General features: G+C 46.0%; 1 protein-coding gene across 1 annotated transcript in view; it reads left to right on the top strand.

Annotated features, from left to right (window-relative positions):
- The window catches only part of LOC308274826 (putative E3 ubiquitin-protein ligase MARCHF10), a gene marked incomplete at both ends in the record, with an annotated part of 47,711 nt that overhangs the window by 12,683 nt on the left and 17,066 nt on the right, over nucleotides 1–17,962 (top strand). The window contains one exon of the mRNA XM_080712729.1: nucleotides 1,524–1,643. Within this exon, the coding sequence (XP_080568855.1) occupies nucleotides 1,524–1,643 (120 nt within the window). The remainder of the gene's footprint in view (nucleotides 1–1,523; nucleotides 1,644–17,962) is intronic.

Below are 17,962 nucleotides of genomic sequence, written 5' to 3'. Positions count from 1 at the left end.
GTTCACGCTTAGGACAGAATGGGACAACATGAGATTCCATTGTGCTACTCAGAATGGTGCTCAGTTCAAAACTTATGAATTATTTATTTCTGGATTTTTTAAATTTTTATTTATTTAGTTTTTTTGGTCCTGGAGGTCAGACACAGGGGTATTTTACCTCTGAGCTACACCCCAGCCCTTTTTTTTGGTGGCACTGGGGTTCCTGGAAACCTTTCTACCTCCGGGCTACACTCCAAGACCTATTTTATATTTTATTTGGAAACAGGGTCTCCTAAACCAGCACGCGCGGCTGGCTTCGAACCTGTGCAATCCTCCTGTCTCTGCCTCCCAAGCGCGGGGATTACAAGCGTGCGCCACCACGCCCGGCACCACCCCCAGCCCTTTTAAAATTTTGTTTTAATTTTGAAACAGGGTCTTGTTGGTTGCTTAGGTTAGCCTCGGATGTATAATCTTCCTGTCTTTAATATTTTAGGGCCAAGATTGACCATGATAACTGAAACTGCAGAAAGCTAAATTGCAGATGAGGGAGCCCACTGTACATTACTTCTTTAACAGTTCATCCTAGAGGAGAGTAGTAAGTCAGGGAAAAGCAAGCTGAGGTGGTGTCACAGGAGCTGGGTCTTGGTAATCAGCAGGACCGGCTACGGGAGTGTCATCTGGGGGTTATTTCAAGCAGAGGGAGCTACATGTGCTAGAGCTCCGGACTCATTAAAATTATTCTCTTGTAGGTAGGGGTAAACCAAGGGAAACAGTAGAGTGGGGGTGGTGAGAACAGGAGCTCTAAGTAAGACCAGAAGGAGAAGTTAGCCTGGCATGGGGGCTCACACCTGTAATTTCAATACTTGGAGACTGAGATAGGAGGATTGCACATTCAAGGCCAGCCTCAGCAACTTAGTGAAGTCCTGTTTCAAAATAAAAATTAAAAAGGGCTGTGCTAAATCCCAGCGCTTGGGAGGCTGAGACAGGAGGATCGCACAGGTTCGAAGCCAGCCTCAGCTATTTAGTGAGGCTCTCAGCAACTTAGTGAGACCCTGTTTCCAAATAAAGTATAAAATAGGTCTGGTAGTATAGTCTGGAGGTAGAAGAGCCTCCGGGTTCCACCCCCAGTACTGCACACACCAAAAAGGGCTGTGCTATAGCACAGTGGTAGAATACCCCTGGGTTTACCCTTCAGTAACACACACACACACACACACACACACACACACACACACACGAGAAGTTAATATGGAGGATTTGAAACAACCTCCCTTGAGAAGGCAATTGTTGGGTAAATTCTTGAAAAAATGCCTGTTAGTGTATCTACTAGTTTTTACTTTATTAAGGCAGTGACTGATATTTTTGGCCTGGCATCGAGGCACAGGGGAGACAGAGTGGTATCTGGTCTGTCCATGTAGTAGCGTATTTTACGAGCACTCAGAGACGGACAGCATCTATCTCGCGCTCCTCAGGATCGGAGCTGAGCCTAAAGTTACCAAAGCTAGACACAGACCAGAGACAAAGAAACTCTTTTTGTTCCCCAGGCTTGTTTGAGACGACAGGAACACAGAAGAGACGCAAATGAGAAGAAGCAAGATCAGCTTTGGGGGCAAGAGATGGGTTTTGAGAGATCCCGGTTCTCAAGCGGGTCATCTTCCAAACAGGTATGCAGAATTCTGGGAGCTGGTTTCTTACTGCTGTGTGTGTGTGTGTGTGTGTGTGTGTGTGTGAGAGAGAGAGAGAGAGAGAGAGAGAGAGAGAGAGAGACAGACAGACAGACAGACAGACAGACAGACAGACGGACGGACTGAGGAAAAAGCCAACTCAAGAAAGGGGTGTTGTAGAATCCCAAAGACCAGGGAGGTGGGGAGTGGGTGGGCTGGGCTCCCATCCTAGACGCCCCACAGCACACTCCTGCTGTGTGGTCTTCCCAGTTCACCATGGCTAGCCCCCACTCTTCTTCCCTGTGGATAAAGGGCTTGACATAGATGGCCTGCAAGACACCATCCGGATCAGAAATGCTGGAGCACTTTGATTTTTAGGAGTTGGAGGGTCAGGCAGTGGTTCGCACCTGTAATCCCAGTAATTGGGAGGCTGAGACAGGATGACAGGTTCAAGGCCAGCCTAGGCAACTTAGTGAGACTCTGTTTCAAAATAAAATAATAATAAACTAAGATAGATCTGGGGGTGTAGCTCAGAGTTTGAATGCCAAAAAATACCCCCCCCTAAAAAAAGAAGGCTCTGGGCTTTCTGCAGCACCACATCATGTTGGTGGCTTAGGTGTTCTAACTCACTACATTTGCATTGTTGGATCTAGTTTTTACTTCAAATGAAAGAAGAGAGTAAAACACATCGATGACTGCATCATGTAAGAACTGGCAATTTGTATTAATATTTCTTTTCTGGGATGATAACAATAAGAGCAATATGTTGTTATAGCAATATGATGATGATAATAATAGTCATAGTTTTTACTATTTTTTGAGTGCTTATAACACTGCAGGCACTGTGCAAGCATATGTATTGGCTTATTTAATTCATATGTATTGGCTTATTTAATTCTTAGAAGTATGTATCTATTTGTATCTATTTTATGTATGTATGTATTTTATGTACATATGTAGGTATGTATTTGCCGGATTTTACAGATAAAAAACTGGACCTTAATAAATTGAGGACGTTTGCCCAAGATTTCACAGGCAGTATGTAGTGGAGTAGGGATTCCAGGCCAGGCAGGTTGGCCCTAGAGAAGGAGCTCTGAACTGCTGAGGGACTCAATCATATTTCATGTTTAAGATCTTATCTGTCTATGAATTTTACTTATCCTGTGTAAGAGCTAAATACCACAAACTGCATCCAAGCTTGGTTGTTAGCATGGTGAATTGACTTACGATGAGTAATATGCCTTTTATGAATTCATAGTTAATATTTTATGCCTGAAATAGACTCTGACAAGGGAACTTTCTCTTCTTCCTATCGGTGGCATGGATCCCTGAGATAGATCTCGGATACCTGGTATCAATCAAGTTCTTGTTGAGATTTCTTCTTTAAGGATGTTCGAACTGTGGTTATTTAATGTTCAAAGGACACCTTAAAAATATCAGTGATTGATGTTTATGGATATAGATGTATCCCTGGGAGAGAGATATACTCCCTAATAAAGGATATAAAACCACACGATCAAAGTCCCACCCAGAGCGTGAAGGTGAAAGAACCCATCTCCCAATATCGGCAGCTCCGAGAATCACGTACCGCCTGGGAGTTTTCCTGCTAGTCAAGGACTAAATTTAAAGTCCGCTGCTGATTAAACTTAGGGAATGAGATTAATCAAAAAATTAAATCTCTTTTGGCTAGAACAACACATTTTCAGCTCTAAGATAAATTCCTGCATTTTCATACTTAGAAAAAAAATCAAGGCCAGATTAAAAAAAAAAAAACTAATGGAACCTAAGTCAAATAGTAGCGTGTTGCATGCATCCTGGAATTACTAAAGGAAGGACTGCGGGGCGCTCCTGACTCCTCTGCACGGCCGGCCGGTTTGTGTGGCTGAGCGTCCCCTTGGGAGGTTCAGGACTTAACACTTTGATGCTCCTCTCTACCAATTTTGAGAGACAAGCTGGTGTCAGATGCTTCTAACTTTCTTCTTCCTGTATAAAAATTACTCTTGTAATCATTTCAAATACAGACCACTTCCAGACAGGGATTCGGTGGCACGTATAAAAGTAATTATGTGAAAGAGCTTATGTAATCATAGATTACTTGGAGTTGATTTTTTTTTTTTTTGAAACAGGGTCTTACTAAGTTACCGAGAGTCTTGCTAAAATGTTGGGGCTGCCCTTGAGGTGGCCATCCTCCTATCTCAGGCACCTGCATACTGGGCTGACAGGCAGGTGTCACCACGCCCTCACGGACCTTCTGATTTTATTATTCACTTTACTTTTCATTTTATTATTCACCTATACCCAACACAAAATAATGACAAAAATCACATAAAACTGGCGATTTCTGCCCAAAGTTCAAGGACAGGAGCTTTCACTCTGTACTTTGGTCAGAGAAGATGAAACATTGCTTACATAATCTTATTTTTTCCAAATAATGATATCCCAAGGGTTTGGGCCTTGATTGTACAAATGCCGTTAGGGTCCTATCTTCTCTTCAAGAAGAGTGACAAAATCAGAGTTTTCAAGCTGGGTGTGGTGGCCCATGCCTATAAGCCCAGTATTGGGGAGGCTGAGACAGGAGGATTGCAGGTTTGAGACCAGCCTCAGCAGCTTAGTAAGACAGTCTCATAAACCTAGCAAGACCCTGTTTCAAAGCAAAATGAAAAACAAAATTTTTTAAGGGCTATGAGTATAGCTCAGAAGTATAATGCCCCTGGGTCCAATCCCCAGTACCACACACATACACACACACACACACACACACACACACACACACACACACACAACCACCAGAATTTTCCACAGTGAAATTCACCTCTGCTTTGCTCTTGGCATTGTAGATGTTTTTTCGGGGATACTGAATGCATTGCCCTCAACAGCCCTCTAACTTACGTACCTGTGATGCATACCTGCCTGGTTAAATCCTCCAACCTTTGCTTGGTGTGAATGAAGCCAGAGACTCAAACCAGATAGAGAAAAATCTCCAACCCCCAGAATCACAGAATCATGGGTTGGTTTGGAGAGTCCCCTTCCAGGTTTGGGACCTCTACCTAAATTTTTACAGAAATATGGTTGTTTTTAAACCTTCAGAACCTGGGCCTGCCTCGCTGTACCTCAAATCCTGAGGGAATGCCCAACTCATTAAGTAAACTCTTTCCACAGGGATCACAATGCCAGACAGGTTCTAGACCTGGTCTCCCAGAAACTCTAAGATAAGAAATAAGAAATGAGAAAGCTGGCATCTCCCAAAGGAACCAGGCCAGACAGATCCAATTTCCAGAGCTCAGTGCGTTGAATGTCACATTGGGCGCTGGAGTTACAAAACATCCCCCATCAATCAGAAAGGGGCAGGAGAAAGATACAGCTCAGAGACAGTGTCGGCCCGGCTGTGGCCCTCCTTCCTGAGCAATTTCTTTCCAGAAACGGTTGCAGCTGAAAAACTCTATGTACATTCTGCCTGACCTGGGAAGGCAGGTTCGTTCTCTGATTGAGTGGCTAGTGTAAACGCGAGCTGCTTCATCCAGGGGAATTTTTCCACTGCTCTGTTACGATGTGAATCATGCCAGGACCAAATTCTGACACTTGTATTGCAATTTTCATCACTTGTTCATTTCTTAACTCAAACTCAAATTGTCACAGGTCTGATGAGGCTGAACAAGGGAGGTATTTACCGTCAGGTGACGGCCCCAGTGTCAAGCTGTCATTTTCAGACACCTGCCTCGAGGTGGGCAGATCCCCAAGCACCCAGCTAACCTGGCAGCTGTTCCCTCGTGGCGCAGCCTCCTCCCTATAACCAGGGGCTGTAAGCTCTGCCGAGTATAATCTAAATCCAAAATGAAGCAAATCCTATTAAGCCCATGCTGAGATGTTCTTTAAGGTTGTATCTCCTAAATAAATTCCAGTCTGTGGCTTGGCACAATAGAAAACATTAATCAAGGCTGGCTCTGTCCCTCATTACAGCGTGGATTCAGGCAAACTTTCCTTCTCAGTACTTCAGTTTCCCATCAAGGGGATACTTGTTATGCGCATCTCGTGGGATCTGTAAGAATGAGGGAGATCCCTGGTGGCATCCGGACATTAGAATGCTTATAAACTGTCTCAGTGTGCAACTGGGCGTATTAGTAAATGATGCTCTGACGGGTACTCTGGGGTCTCCACAGCACCTTCTTTGGCCTCACGCGGGCCACATTTCTAAAAACCAACCTAATGTAGCAACTTAATTTTAGACCCTCCTCCGGGTTGCATAGAGATGGTTTAGTCAGATCTGAATTTAATAGGGAAATAAATGGTAGCTCTGTATCGCCAACTAGAAATCGGATCATCTAGTGGACTAGAAAGCAGAGAGGTCTCTCAATCTAAGGAGAAAGCAGCACCCTTCCTTCCCAGGCACCCCCAGGACAGGCCCTGACTTGGAGGAACCGCTGTGATTGACGGGGCACCTGGATATTTCATCCTTTCACACCCCAGCAGAGAAGGGACAGGAGCCCTGATCCCCCTGTAAAAGATGATGAAACTGATCCATTAGCCCCGGACCTGGGGGCAGCAAGGTTTTATGAAGAGATGCAATATGGAGCCCTTCTCATCTTCGGAGATCCTGCATCATTGCTAAAAGGACAGTGTCTCGAATGCACTAAGGCTAAGGACAGGTCACATCGTCACTGCGTTCCTTCCCAGGGACGGAAGATGAGGATTGGCTCGGTTTTTCAAGAGCACCTTTTGCTGTTCCGATAGGAACGGCTCAGCTACGGGGCGACTAAATATTTAGATTGCAGGTCACAAGGACCCAAGGTTATACTGGAAGGAGGCGTAGGCAGTTCACCCGATACCTAGAAGCTGCTGGCTGTGGCCCAGGCCCTACTCGGAGTACTGTTTACATTGATGAGGTCACCTGAACCTCCCAACAAACAAGCTTCAGGAGGAAGACTGCTGCCAGTGTACGCATCTTAATTGTTTGGTCCATGAGAATCTACACAAACTTGGGAGGTTAAAAAAAAAGCATCTTCAAATAACCTGTAGTGGTTTAAAAAAGAAAATCAGCATGTCCATCCTTACATGAGGACCACAAAGGTCTAAAACAGTGCCGTTCAACACAGTGGTTACAGGCCACGTGTGACTGCTTAACTTGACATTTGAATTAATTAAAAGCAAGTTTAAAATTTAGTTCCTGGGTCACCCCAGCCACATTCCACATGCTCAGCAGCCCCGTGAGGTCGGTGGCTGCCATATTGGACCAGCAGACGCGGAGCATTTCCGTCGCTGCAGAAAGCGTGGTAAGACGGGGCTGCTCCAGGTAGCCAAGTCCCAGGGCGCAAAACGCAACGAAGCCCCAGGAGCCACGAAAGGGTTTTGCTTCCCAGAAACTGAACCTGCTGCAGAATCCACAAAGCAAGGCTTTGCATACTGTGCTCCCGGCAGATGTCCTCTTTGTGACCCAGCTGTCCCTGAAGGTTGGCTCCATTTGCATTTTGTGTTTCTCTGTGACCCAGGTATATTTGCATGTCTCCTTTCCTGACCTGTTTGTTCATCTCATCCTTTTCTGTGAAACCTCGCGCTTCTCCTCTTTCAAAGGGCTCTCGGGGAGCCCTTCTCCCATTAATCTGTCAACCCACTGACACCCTGAACAGTGTCGTGAAAGCAGCCCGCGCCTGGGACGCGGCACAGGCTGCGTGAGTCATGCTGGTAATCTTCTCTGACTTGTGCTTGTCCGTTGTCGGGTTCCTGGGGGGCCCAGCTTTCTTCCCCGGGCCCCAGGCCTGTGTGCTGATGAGGCAGGTCACAGGCTGGCTCTGTGCTGGCTCTGGCTGCCAGGGCCCCACCCGGGGAGGCTGTGAGTCATCCCTCACACCTGGTGTGGTGTTTACGCCTAGCCCTCCCCTCTCGCTCTGAGCAGCTCCCGCGCCCTCCAGGTGCACCTGAGGAATAAGGCAGCTCTGCACAGTGTCTGCCCAAAAAGTACTGACGTCATGGAGCGGGAACGCGCAGCCCAGCGCGGACAAGTGCGGATCTGTGGGGATTTTCCTCTGAGCTTCCCTCTTAGCCCTTGATCTGTCCGCCGCAGTGTCCCGCAAACCCCTCGGACACGAGGCGCTGAAGGCTGCATCACCCCTCACATGGGTTCGTCTTCCTGAATTTTTTTATTTCTGCCCAAGCCAGAATTCCAGAAGTTGTCTTAGGCTCCTTCTCACACTTCACAGCAATGAGGCACAATGCCTGGTTGTCTTATCTCCTTTCTTGAATCTGCATACCGTCCCCTGCCTTTGCTGGGCCTTGTCTTTTTTTCTTTTTCCTTTTTTTTTTTTTTTTTAATCTGGATTAGTGTAAGAATGGTTTCCCTGGTCATGGTGACTTTATCTCACCCCTTTATCTCACAACCTGGCAGTCGTCCAGGTTGCTATAAGAAGGATTTTTCTAGAAGCACACTGGATCATAACATGCTTTTATTAAAATTCTCCAGTAGTTCCCCATGGCCTTTAGGATCAAGTTCAGACGTCTTAGCAAGGTACTCGAGGCCCTGGTTGGCCTGGCCCCTGCAGACCTCCTCGGCTCATCGGACCAGACCAGGCTTGCACATCCCCAGCTTTGAGGGCACTCCCGCTGGGAACTTTCTCCTGGAGGTGACTGTTCTTATCCCTCTTTCATGTTCTCGGGACACCCTCGGGTGTGTATCCTCCTGTCTGCCTCCTCCCTTGGGCTGGGAGCTAGTCACGAGCAGGCAGTGTTTATTGTTGTATGTCCAATGCCTAGCAGGAAATAGGCGCTCAAAGCATGTTAGATGGCTAACATATTAGGAACACGCATGTATTTAAAAGCCATTACCATACAAAACACAAGAGCCAGAAAACCAACCTCACCCTCAACAAGAGAAGACAGAAGATAACGTCATTTGGAGTGGAGAGTGCTCTGTGACCTGGTTTGAAATTATTGAGAGGAGAGTCATTTGGGAAGGTGCCCATCCACAATGGCCAGTTGATGACTTCCTCTTAAAGCAATGGAGAAGATCCCTCAGTCACAGGGAGACAGAACAACTCTGGGGCACGGCCCTCAGTGGACAGAGGACATTCAGCACAGTCCGGAGGTGGCTCAGGACTCGCTTGTACTTTACAGCCGAGGTCATCTTACAGTTGAGGACGTCTCATGGTGGTGGAACATTGTGCCAGACTACTCACCAAACCAAAGGGGATATTTGTGACTAGGTTACAGATTCATTGGAAACTGGTGTGCGGGCCCTGCTACAGGCAAACCAGGGTGCTGGCAGGCTTGGATAGCATTAATGAAGCAAGTAGTTAAGTACCTTGGGCAGAGCCAGTAGGACTTCACTTCTCTTTCACTGTTGGGCTTCGTCTGAGTCCCACTTGGTAATTTAAAAATAGGGCATGACATTCCAATGGGGTAACTGTCAGTTGAAAGTGTGACTGCTTCCGGAAAGTCCTCCTGCCTCCATCAACAGAGAAGCAAGACAGTCTCGTCCTTCTGCCAGGCTGATTCTGCCATGTGGCTGAGTTGATACAAACACCAATTGCAGTCTCTGCTTGGTGAAATTGTTGGTGCCAAGAATTGGCAGCCTTTGACCTAAAGAGTTCCCTGTGTTAATTGGACTTAGCAGCTCAGAAATTGCATGACAGGAGATTATAATAAAGTGTCTTTTTTCCCCCTTTGTATGTAATGCTATATATTTCCGTTTACTACATTTTATTAAAATTGTCTACCTTTAAAAATGGTTCCAATTAATTTCTAAAACCAAAAACTTGTTAAAAACCAATTAAAATTTAAAAGTTAAATTTTATCTCAATTGCAAGATAATAATATCCAGGTGCATACCTGCGTTAAATACATTTTATAACATACAGCACATCATCCTAAAAGTATTTTTATTTTGCTTTTATATTGCTTTATTCATTAAAATGATAATACAATTATTTACTAATATAAAAATAAAATTAAATTTAAAAAATTTTTAAAAACGCAGAAAGTATAAATGACTCTGCAGGAGATACTGTTGGCTGCTGTGGGGATATAGTCATGAATAAATCATGTCCCACCCTCGGATAGTTTACAGTGTTGGTAAACTAAGACGTTACACAAATGCCTGCAGTTCAAGATAGTATCTGGTGGATATAATAAAAAGGCCTGGGGAAAGTTGGGAAAGCCCCAGAGATGGTGCGGATTTCAAGCTGGATCTTAAGCCATGGGCAAGGAGTTGGAAGATGGGGGGCAGGGAGCTGAGGTGTCGGACGTTACAGGTGGACGGAAGAAGCTAAGTCAAGGCTCATTTTAGAAACAGTGAACAGTCCAGTCTTCCTGCAGCACAGGAAATGTGAATCTAACTTCTTTCCAGAGCCTCCTCCCCTCCTTGCCATAGGGAAGGCGGCCTCCTGCCTGATGCATCCTCCAGGGGGGCGCTCTCCGCACCACCCCAACACACCGTCCTCAGCACCAGGAAGCTGGAGGGTGCCCTCGCTCCCCAGGGCTGCTCCCAGACCAGTGCTCCCCAGCTGTTGGCCTTTGTGTTTCATTTCACTGCCCTCTCCCACATATCATCCCTATTAGTCTCCTGGCCGCTCTCTTTTGCAGCGGGGTCTCTGACAGGCAGTCTGGTCTCTGTCTACCTCCTCCCCGAACCCCCCCCCCAATAATCCCTGATGACTTCAGCATCCAGCTGGATGACCCAGCTGCACCAGGCCTCAGTTTCTAACGCACCTCAATAGGCTCTTCCTCTCCATTCTACCACCCCTATCCCCAAGGGCACATCCCGGACCTCGGCGTCTTCCAGCACTCCGTGTCCATCTCCCATTCCTCGACCATCACCTCTCCCGGCCTCACGGCTCCGCGGCTCGGTCACTTCTGCTGTAACATTTCTTCCCCTTCTTGGGAAGCACTGCTCCATTGCTCCCTCTCCCTCGGCCCCGTGATGGCCCTGATCAGCGCTGACGCTGCCTTTCCAAACAACCTAGCTCTCGGGCTTAGCAGCTCCTCATCCATTTGCCTTTTACACACCTGTCATGAGACCCTGCCTGTCCCTGGTCTCCGGGCCCACACCTGGGCCACTGGTTACTGCTGAGAAAAATCACCACTCCACGTTGAACAGTGGTGCTGCTGAAAGGTCGCGGCCACCAACCCCCTGGATTTCCTCGAAGCTGCTTTCTTCTCTGTTCAACTTTCTCTTCCACCTCCAAGCCTCTTCCTTCTCCCCAACTTTCCACCCCTGCTCTCTTGCACCCCACACTATATTTCCATCTTCCCATGGCCTATCCCTTCACCTTTGTTCGGGATCCACCCCTCTGGCCTCAGGACACCCAGTCCATCCCTTCCTGCCTGTAACTTTCCCATCAGCATCAAATCATGATCTAAGGCCTCTCACCAAAAAAAGAGAGAGAACAGAGCAGCCTTACTTATTCCACACCCCCTCCACTTATTCCTTCTTCACAGCCAAAGTTCCCAGAAGAATTATTTACACTGCCTGACTCCGTTTCCCCACCTCCCACTCACTCCTCAGCCCACTCCAATCTGGCGTCACACTCCACAGAAATGGCTCTTTGTCGAGTGACTTCCACATCTCCGAATGTGGCAGATCTGTCTCTGTCCTCACGGAGCCCGACCTCACAGCCGCCTCCTCGACACACAGCCTCCTCCGGGACCGTCCGCCCGCCCTTCCTGGCCGGGCTTCCTCCGTGTGCAGAGGCGGTTTCCTATTCTCCACTTTTCTTCCTCCCCCTGCTCCCAATCCCGGGCTTCCTGGAGGCTTGGTTCCTTCTGGATCTCATACCTTGGGGGTGGGGGGGGGGCTATTTTTGTGCCACAAACCTCTCTGGCCACACTAGCTCTAGCTCCCCTGCTCAGAATAATATTTTCACGTGCATAAAAAAGAGAGATACAGACTTTCAAAGGAAACCACTTTTATTGAAATAGTCATCGAAATATTTTTAGAAATTTGTGATTCAGTAATATATGTACTTCCTTATTAACACATTAAATAACAAGTGATGGGCGTAAAGGGTATTTTGAGACATCTGCGATGAATTTAATGAGATGTGAAAATATCTGTGATTTCCATTGGTGATAAAAATCACAGGTCCTGCTAATACTACTGTGGTTTGGTGTCTGCATTCGTGGCCAAAGGTTACATTTAGGCAGAGGTTAGTGGAATTTTTATAAAGATTTTTTTTTTAATTTGCCATCTAAGTTGATGCCCCACCCCCAAGAAGCCCCTTTCTACACAGTCTGCTTAGGTTATTGCCATGAACATCTTAACTGCCAAATTCAAGATGTTAACTGCCAGTGTCTCCATTCCCAACGCCAGCCTCGCTTTTGATCTCCAGATCCAATATCCAACTGTGGACTCACTGTCTGCCCTTGGATGGTGGATGTCTCAAAAGACACCTCCAACCCAGCAGGCCGGTACTGAAGTTTCCAGCGTGGCCCTTCACCCTTCCTTCTGCAGCAGTGTCAGAAAGAGATACTTCCTGCCCTCCTGCCCCCGATTCAGCTCTTCACCACGCCCCATCAGTTTTACTCCCCCCCACACACACACAGAGCAAATGTGTATATTGGAGAAAGATAGATATTGAGAAGTGTGTGTGTGTGTGTGCGTGTGTGTGTGTGTGTGTGTATCTGGGGATTGAACCTAGGAAAGTTCCCCCTCAGCTATACTCACAGCCCTTTTGATTTTTTTTGAAACAGTTGCTGAGTCTGGCCTCAAACCTGTGCTCTCGTCTCAGCCTCCCAAGTCCTGGGATAACCACAGGCGCCACCGCGCCCGGCTGACTGCCCCGGTCTCTTTCTGATCCTTCCCGCCGCCTAGCTAATGACCGCAGGGCTTCCTGACTGTCCCCTGGCTCAGGCTCCCGTTCCTGGTCCCAGTCCCACTCTCCACACCTCAGGCAGGTGCAGTGCGGACAATGGGCAGTCAGTTCACTTTATTTGCTGTGACATTCTGTGGCTTTTAGCATGAGGACCAAAATTCATCATGCAACTAACAAGGCCCCGTGGGACCTGAACCTCTATCCGCTTCCCTGTGCTTTGTCCACATGGGCTTCCTGTCCTCTTGTGTCCCAGCAGCCTCCTGCTAGAGAGCCTTTGTACATGCTCGAGTGTGTGTGTGTGTGTGTGTGTGTGTGTGTGTGTGTGTGTGTGTTGAATCCAGGGGCGCTCTACTTCTGAGTTTTTATTTTGACACAGAGTTTCGCTAAATTGCAGATCCTGGCCTAGAACTCTAGATCCTCCTGCCTCGGCCTAGCTGGGGCTCATGTCCAGGGCGACCAGGGCCTGCCTTCCCTCCTGCAGCACTCACCCGCCTCCACTGAGCCTCAGCTGCCAGCCAAGGTCACTCCCTCAGGGAGGTTGTCCCTGGCGCATGCCTGTAATCCCCGCGCTTGGGAGGCAGAGACAGAAGGATCCTGCAGGTTCGAAGCCAGCCACGCGCTCTGGCTTAGGAGACCCTGTTTCCAAATAAAAATGTAAAAAATAGGTCTGGGAGTGTAGCCCGGAGGTAGAAGGGCTTACAGGAACCCCAGTACCACAAAAAAAAAAAAAAAGTATGACTCTTAGCCAGGAACAGTGGCTCACACCTGTTATCCCAGTACTTGAGAAGCCCTAACAGGAGGATCTCCCAGGTTTGAGATCTGCCTCAGCAACTTAGTGAGGCCCTGTTTCAAAACTTAAAAAATATATAAAATAAAATGGAGCCGGGCGTGGTGGCGCACGCTTGTTATCCCAGCATTCTGGAGGCTGAGACCAGAGGATCGCAGTTTGCGGACAGCCTCAGCTACTTAGTGAGGTCCTCTGCAACTCAGTGAGACCCTGTTTCAAAATAAAGAATAAAAAACAGGGCAGGGGGTGTGGCTCAGAGGTCGAATGTCCCTGGGTTCCATCCCCAGACCCGCAAAATAAAATAAAATAAAATAAAATAAAATAAAATGGGATGGGGTGGGGGTATAACTTGGAAGTAGAATGTCCCTGGATTCAAGCCCCAGTACACCCCCACCATCTAAAATTATGACTTATTTTAACTTACTTAATCACCACTTGATTAAATCATTGGCTTCCACTCTTAGACTATAAGCTCTACAAAGGCAGGGTCCTGGTTTGGCTTGTTTTCTCCTCTAAGCAGTTTCCAAGGCGAGAGTTTACATTGCCTTCTCCTTGGGGTTCCTCGGCATGGTCACTTTCTAAACCACCAATGTAGGATAGGACATATCTTTCAAACTTTATGCATTTATTTATGTATTTATTTATCTTGAGGTACTGGGTATGGAACCCAGGGGCATTCTACCTCCAAGCTACACCCCCAGCCCTATTTTTCAGTCATTTTTTACTTTTGAAACAGTGTCTCACTGAGTTGTGAAAGGCCTCGCTAAGTAGCTGAGACTGTCCACAAACTGTGATCCTTCAGTCTCAGCCTCCTGAATGCTGGGATTAAAGCATGCACCACCACACCTGGCTTTCTTATTCATTCATTCATTCATTCATTCATTCATTTATGTGGTGCTGGGGGCAAACCCAGCACCTTGCTTATACGAGGCAAACTTCAGAAACGGTCTTATCTTGAGCCAGGCATGGTGGCACATGCCTGTAATCTCAGTACTTAGGAGGCTGAGACAGGAGGATTGCAGGTCCCAGGTCAGTGCAGAGTTTCAAAATAAAGAAGGGCTGGGGATGTAGCTCAGTGGTAGAACGCCCCTGGATGCGAGCACCGACACCTCCCCCTGCCCACAAATTATGTCCTTTTGACTTCCCTGTGTTGGTCAGTGATCTTTCATTGTTACCAGATGAAACCATGAAGAACAGTCTTTAAATCTAAAGTAAATACTTTGATTAGGGACCAAACCAAAGAAAACTAAACAGTGTTCTCACAAAGTACCTAGTTTATACCATAGCCCTAATATATGTACCTCTGTGTTACTGTTCCCTTTCCCCCTGACATTTTACATGGAAGCTTCCAAAAACACGTAACGAGTCAAAGACTTGTACAGTGACTGTCCACATACCCAGCCACCCACCCACCAGCGCACACAACTGTTGGCATTTTGCTCTTTGCCTTATCACAAATGCATCCGTGCATCCGTCCATCCTGTGCTCTGCTGCACTTCAAAGTAAGTCCCAGGCATCAGGCCCCGCACTCCCCGACGCTCTAGCATCTACGTCATTAACCACAGTGGGCTGTTTGTGGGTTTGTGGTTTTGATTATTCGCTTTGGGTGTTTTTTTTTTTTTCAGATTTTGTTTTAGAGGTTAAAAAAGTTAAATGCAATGAACTGTACATTTTGAAGAGTAATATCTGATGGGCTGGGACAGATGCATACACCTGCGCAACCCAACCCCGCCGGGCTTCTGCCCCACTGTGAGGGTCCCCGTGCCCCCTCGCAGTCAGCTCGCCCGCCCCCTCAGGGGTCACGCTGTTCTGGGTGTTCTCACCCTTAGTTTTTTCTACTTCTTACATCTTCAAACGCTGCTTTTTTTTGAGCTCTGTTTTATAAGTCATCTCAGAGCCTTTTGGAAGTAGGTAAAATATATGTGGTAGATAAATTAGATAAATAAATGGACCCAGGTAATCATTAAATTTACATACAAGTTACAAATTAAAGTTCCAATTTTCCCCCAAAGGGACAAAGATTTAAAAAAAAGATTAGAAAATTTGAAAAGTTTTGTAGAAACAGACATTCCCATATACATCTTAAAATGTAAATTGGTACAATATTTCTGGAGGATGATTTAGGAACAAACAATATTAAGTCTTTGTGATGCTTTTAATCTAGTGATAGAAATTCCCACTTTGGGGAACATAAAGGCATTACTAAAGATTTACTTACATATATAATGATATTCATCCCAGCGCTATTTTTCATAACAAAAAGTTAGAAGCAACAAACATGACCAACAAAAAGAATTATGATATTCCTGAAGGAGAAATATATTCTAAAGACAAAGAGAACTTCAAAGAACTAATAAATTTCATTTAGCAGATTTATTCCTAGAGTCATATTTGTATTATAATTCTGAAATTATTTTATGTTTATTGCAGGGTGAAACAGATGAATATACTAATATAATTAAAGAATAAAGATTTTAAATATTAGAGAAAGTAACAGGAAGCCTTGTAGTGTTAAATTTTAATTAGAAATGTTGCTGTGAATTCATGATTTAAAAAATCCATATTTCTAATTTATTTCAGTGGAAGGACTTAGAAACAATGCCACTTTCATGGAATGAACATACCGAGCCCTTTCTTCCTTCTTTCTTTCTTCCTTTCTTTCTTTCTTTCTTTCTTTCTTTCTTTCTTTCTTTCTTTCTTTCTGTTTTATGGTACTGGGGATGGAACCCGGGGGCATTCAACCTCTGAGCTACACCCCCAGCCCTATTTTTTATTCTTTATTTTGAAGCAGGGTCTGAGTTGCAGAGGGCCTCACTAAATAGCTGAGGCTGTCCTTGAACCACGATCCTCCTGTCTCAGCCTCCCTAATGCTGGAATGACAAGCTTGCGCCACCACGCCCGGCTCACACTGAGCACTTTGGAAGTAGCGTTCTCAACTAAATGGAGCCAGAGCTCAAGAAATAACTGGCTCCAGGTCTGAGGCAGGTAAAGCACAAGGTGGACTGTGATATATTGTACCAGAAAGTGAAGATGCACTCGGAGCCCGCCCAGAGCCAGCCTCAGGGGACTCGCGCTCTCCATTTGTTCACACAATTTGATCATCAGTAAAGCCGATAAGATAACTGAATAAAACATGTCACCGAGACCACGGTATAAATAAGCACATAAAGAAAAAGAAGAGAGAAAGAGGCAGAGGGAGAAGGGAAAGCACTTCTTAGAGAAGACTGCTTGCTAATAATTGTAGAAGCAATGGAGAGTTAGAAAATCATCATTTTGCCATCCCTGGGCAATTACCCGTTCGGCCAGGCACATGGAAGAGTGCTAAAAATATTGGTGAAATATATTTAGGGATAGACTATCCGACAAGTGGCAACAGTCACCCCACAGGTAACCTGCAAAGGAGGGGACGTGCCTTCTCACTGGAGAATCCTGACCAGTCTACCTTATCCTGGAGACCAAGCATGGCCGCAGCAGTATTAGGACACCCGGCAGCGTGGAAGCTGGCGTTATGAGAAAAGACGTGCACCACCTATCAAATAGTCGCACCCAAAAGGATGAACCTGAGTTTTGCTAAGAAGAAGCAACTGAAATCAGAACAAAACATATCCTGTGAGGTAGTGGCTGTCTTCAAAATGGTAGAAATCCCGGAGAAGCAAAAAGGGACCAAGAACTATTCTAAGTTAAAAGACTGGAGAGACATAAGAATTGCGCGCTATGCAGGTTGAATCATCGATCCAAACAGATAGCTAAGAAGACATCTTGAGGACAGCTGGGTTTGGATATACCCTGGCTATTAGAAAATGTTATGGAACCATTAAATTTCCTTAAGTAAGATACTGGTAGTAGGCTTTGTAGGAGAATGTCTATTTTGGTAGGGGTTGCATATTGAAGTCTAGGACAAAAATATCTTGAAGTCTGACTACTTTGACATTTTTTTTTTAGAAAAAAAACAATATAGAGAGACATAAAGCAGATTGACAAGGTAAAAAAAAATAATGGGTGTTATTTATACTGTACTTTCAACTTCTCTGTGGATTTGCGAATTTTCCACACAGGTCAAAAAAAATTCACTTAGCAATATTGCTAAGCGAAACTGTGGCACAGTTTTGTTTTATAGCAAAATTTATGCATATGCATAAAAGTATACATTAGGGGAATGTTAGCTGCTGTAACCAAGGGACTAAAAATGCAGTGCTTCAGTCAAGATAGAAGTTATTTCTTGCACATGTGACAGTCCCAGTTGGACATACCAGATCAGCAAGCAGCTCTTCCCTGTGGAGGCTGTCAGGGACTCGGGCTGCTGTCTTTAACGTGTGACTTTCAAAGCCGCTGTTCCAGCTCCCAGGAAGGGGCAGGCAAAGGTCCAGGGCCAGAGATTTTCTCTGAAGCAGGCTGCTCACATCTCTTCCGCTCACACTCCCCCGGCGAAATCCTCCTCCTCAGGCCATACATAGTCGTAGGGGAGGCTGGGAGATTCAGTGCAAGGTGGGCAGCCACATCCCAGCTTCGGCTCCTAGGGCTTCTTCAACTCTTAGGGCTTCAGAAGGGACTCTGGTGGAAAGCTACTAAGAATCTCCATCACTGCCACCAAAAAGGATCTGAAGAGATACATACCCATCTATTAGCTAGTTTTAATTTCAAGGTCAATTGATTTCTGAATTTTGTAAAATATTTTTTGCGGGTCTGGAGATGGAACCCAGGGGCATTTGACCTCCAGGCTACACCCCCTGCCTTAT

The sequence above is a fragment of the Muscardinus avellanarius genome (genome assembly GCF_963383645.1).
Source record: "Muscardinus avellanarius genome assembly, chromosome: 16".
NCBI lineage: Eukaryota > Metazoa > Chordata > Mammalia > Rodentia > Gliridae > Muscardinus > Muscardinus avellanarius.
Note: the sequence above shows the minus strand (reverse complement) of the source record. Positions and strands in the feature narration are given on the sequence as shown.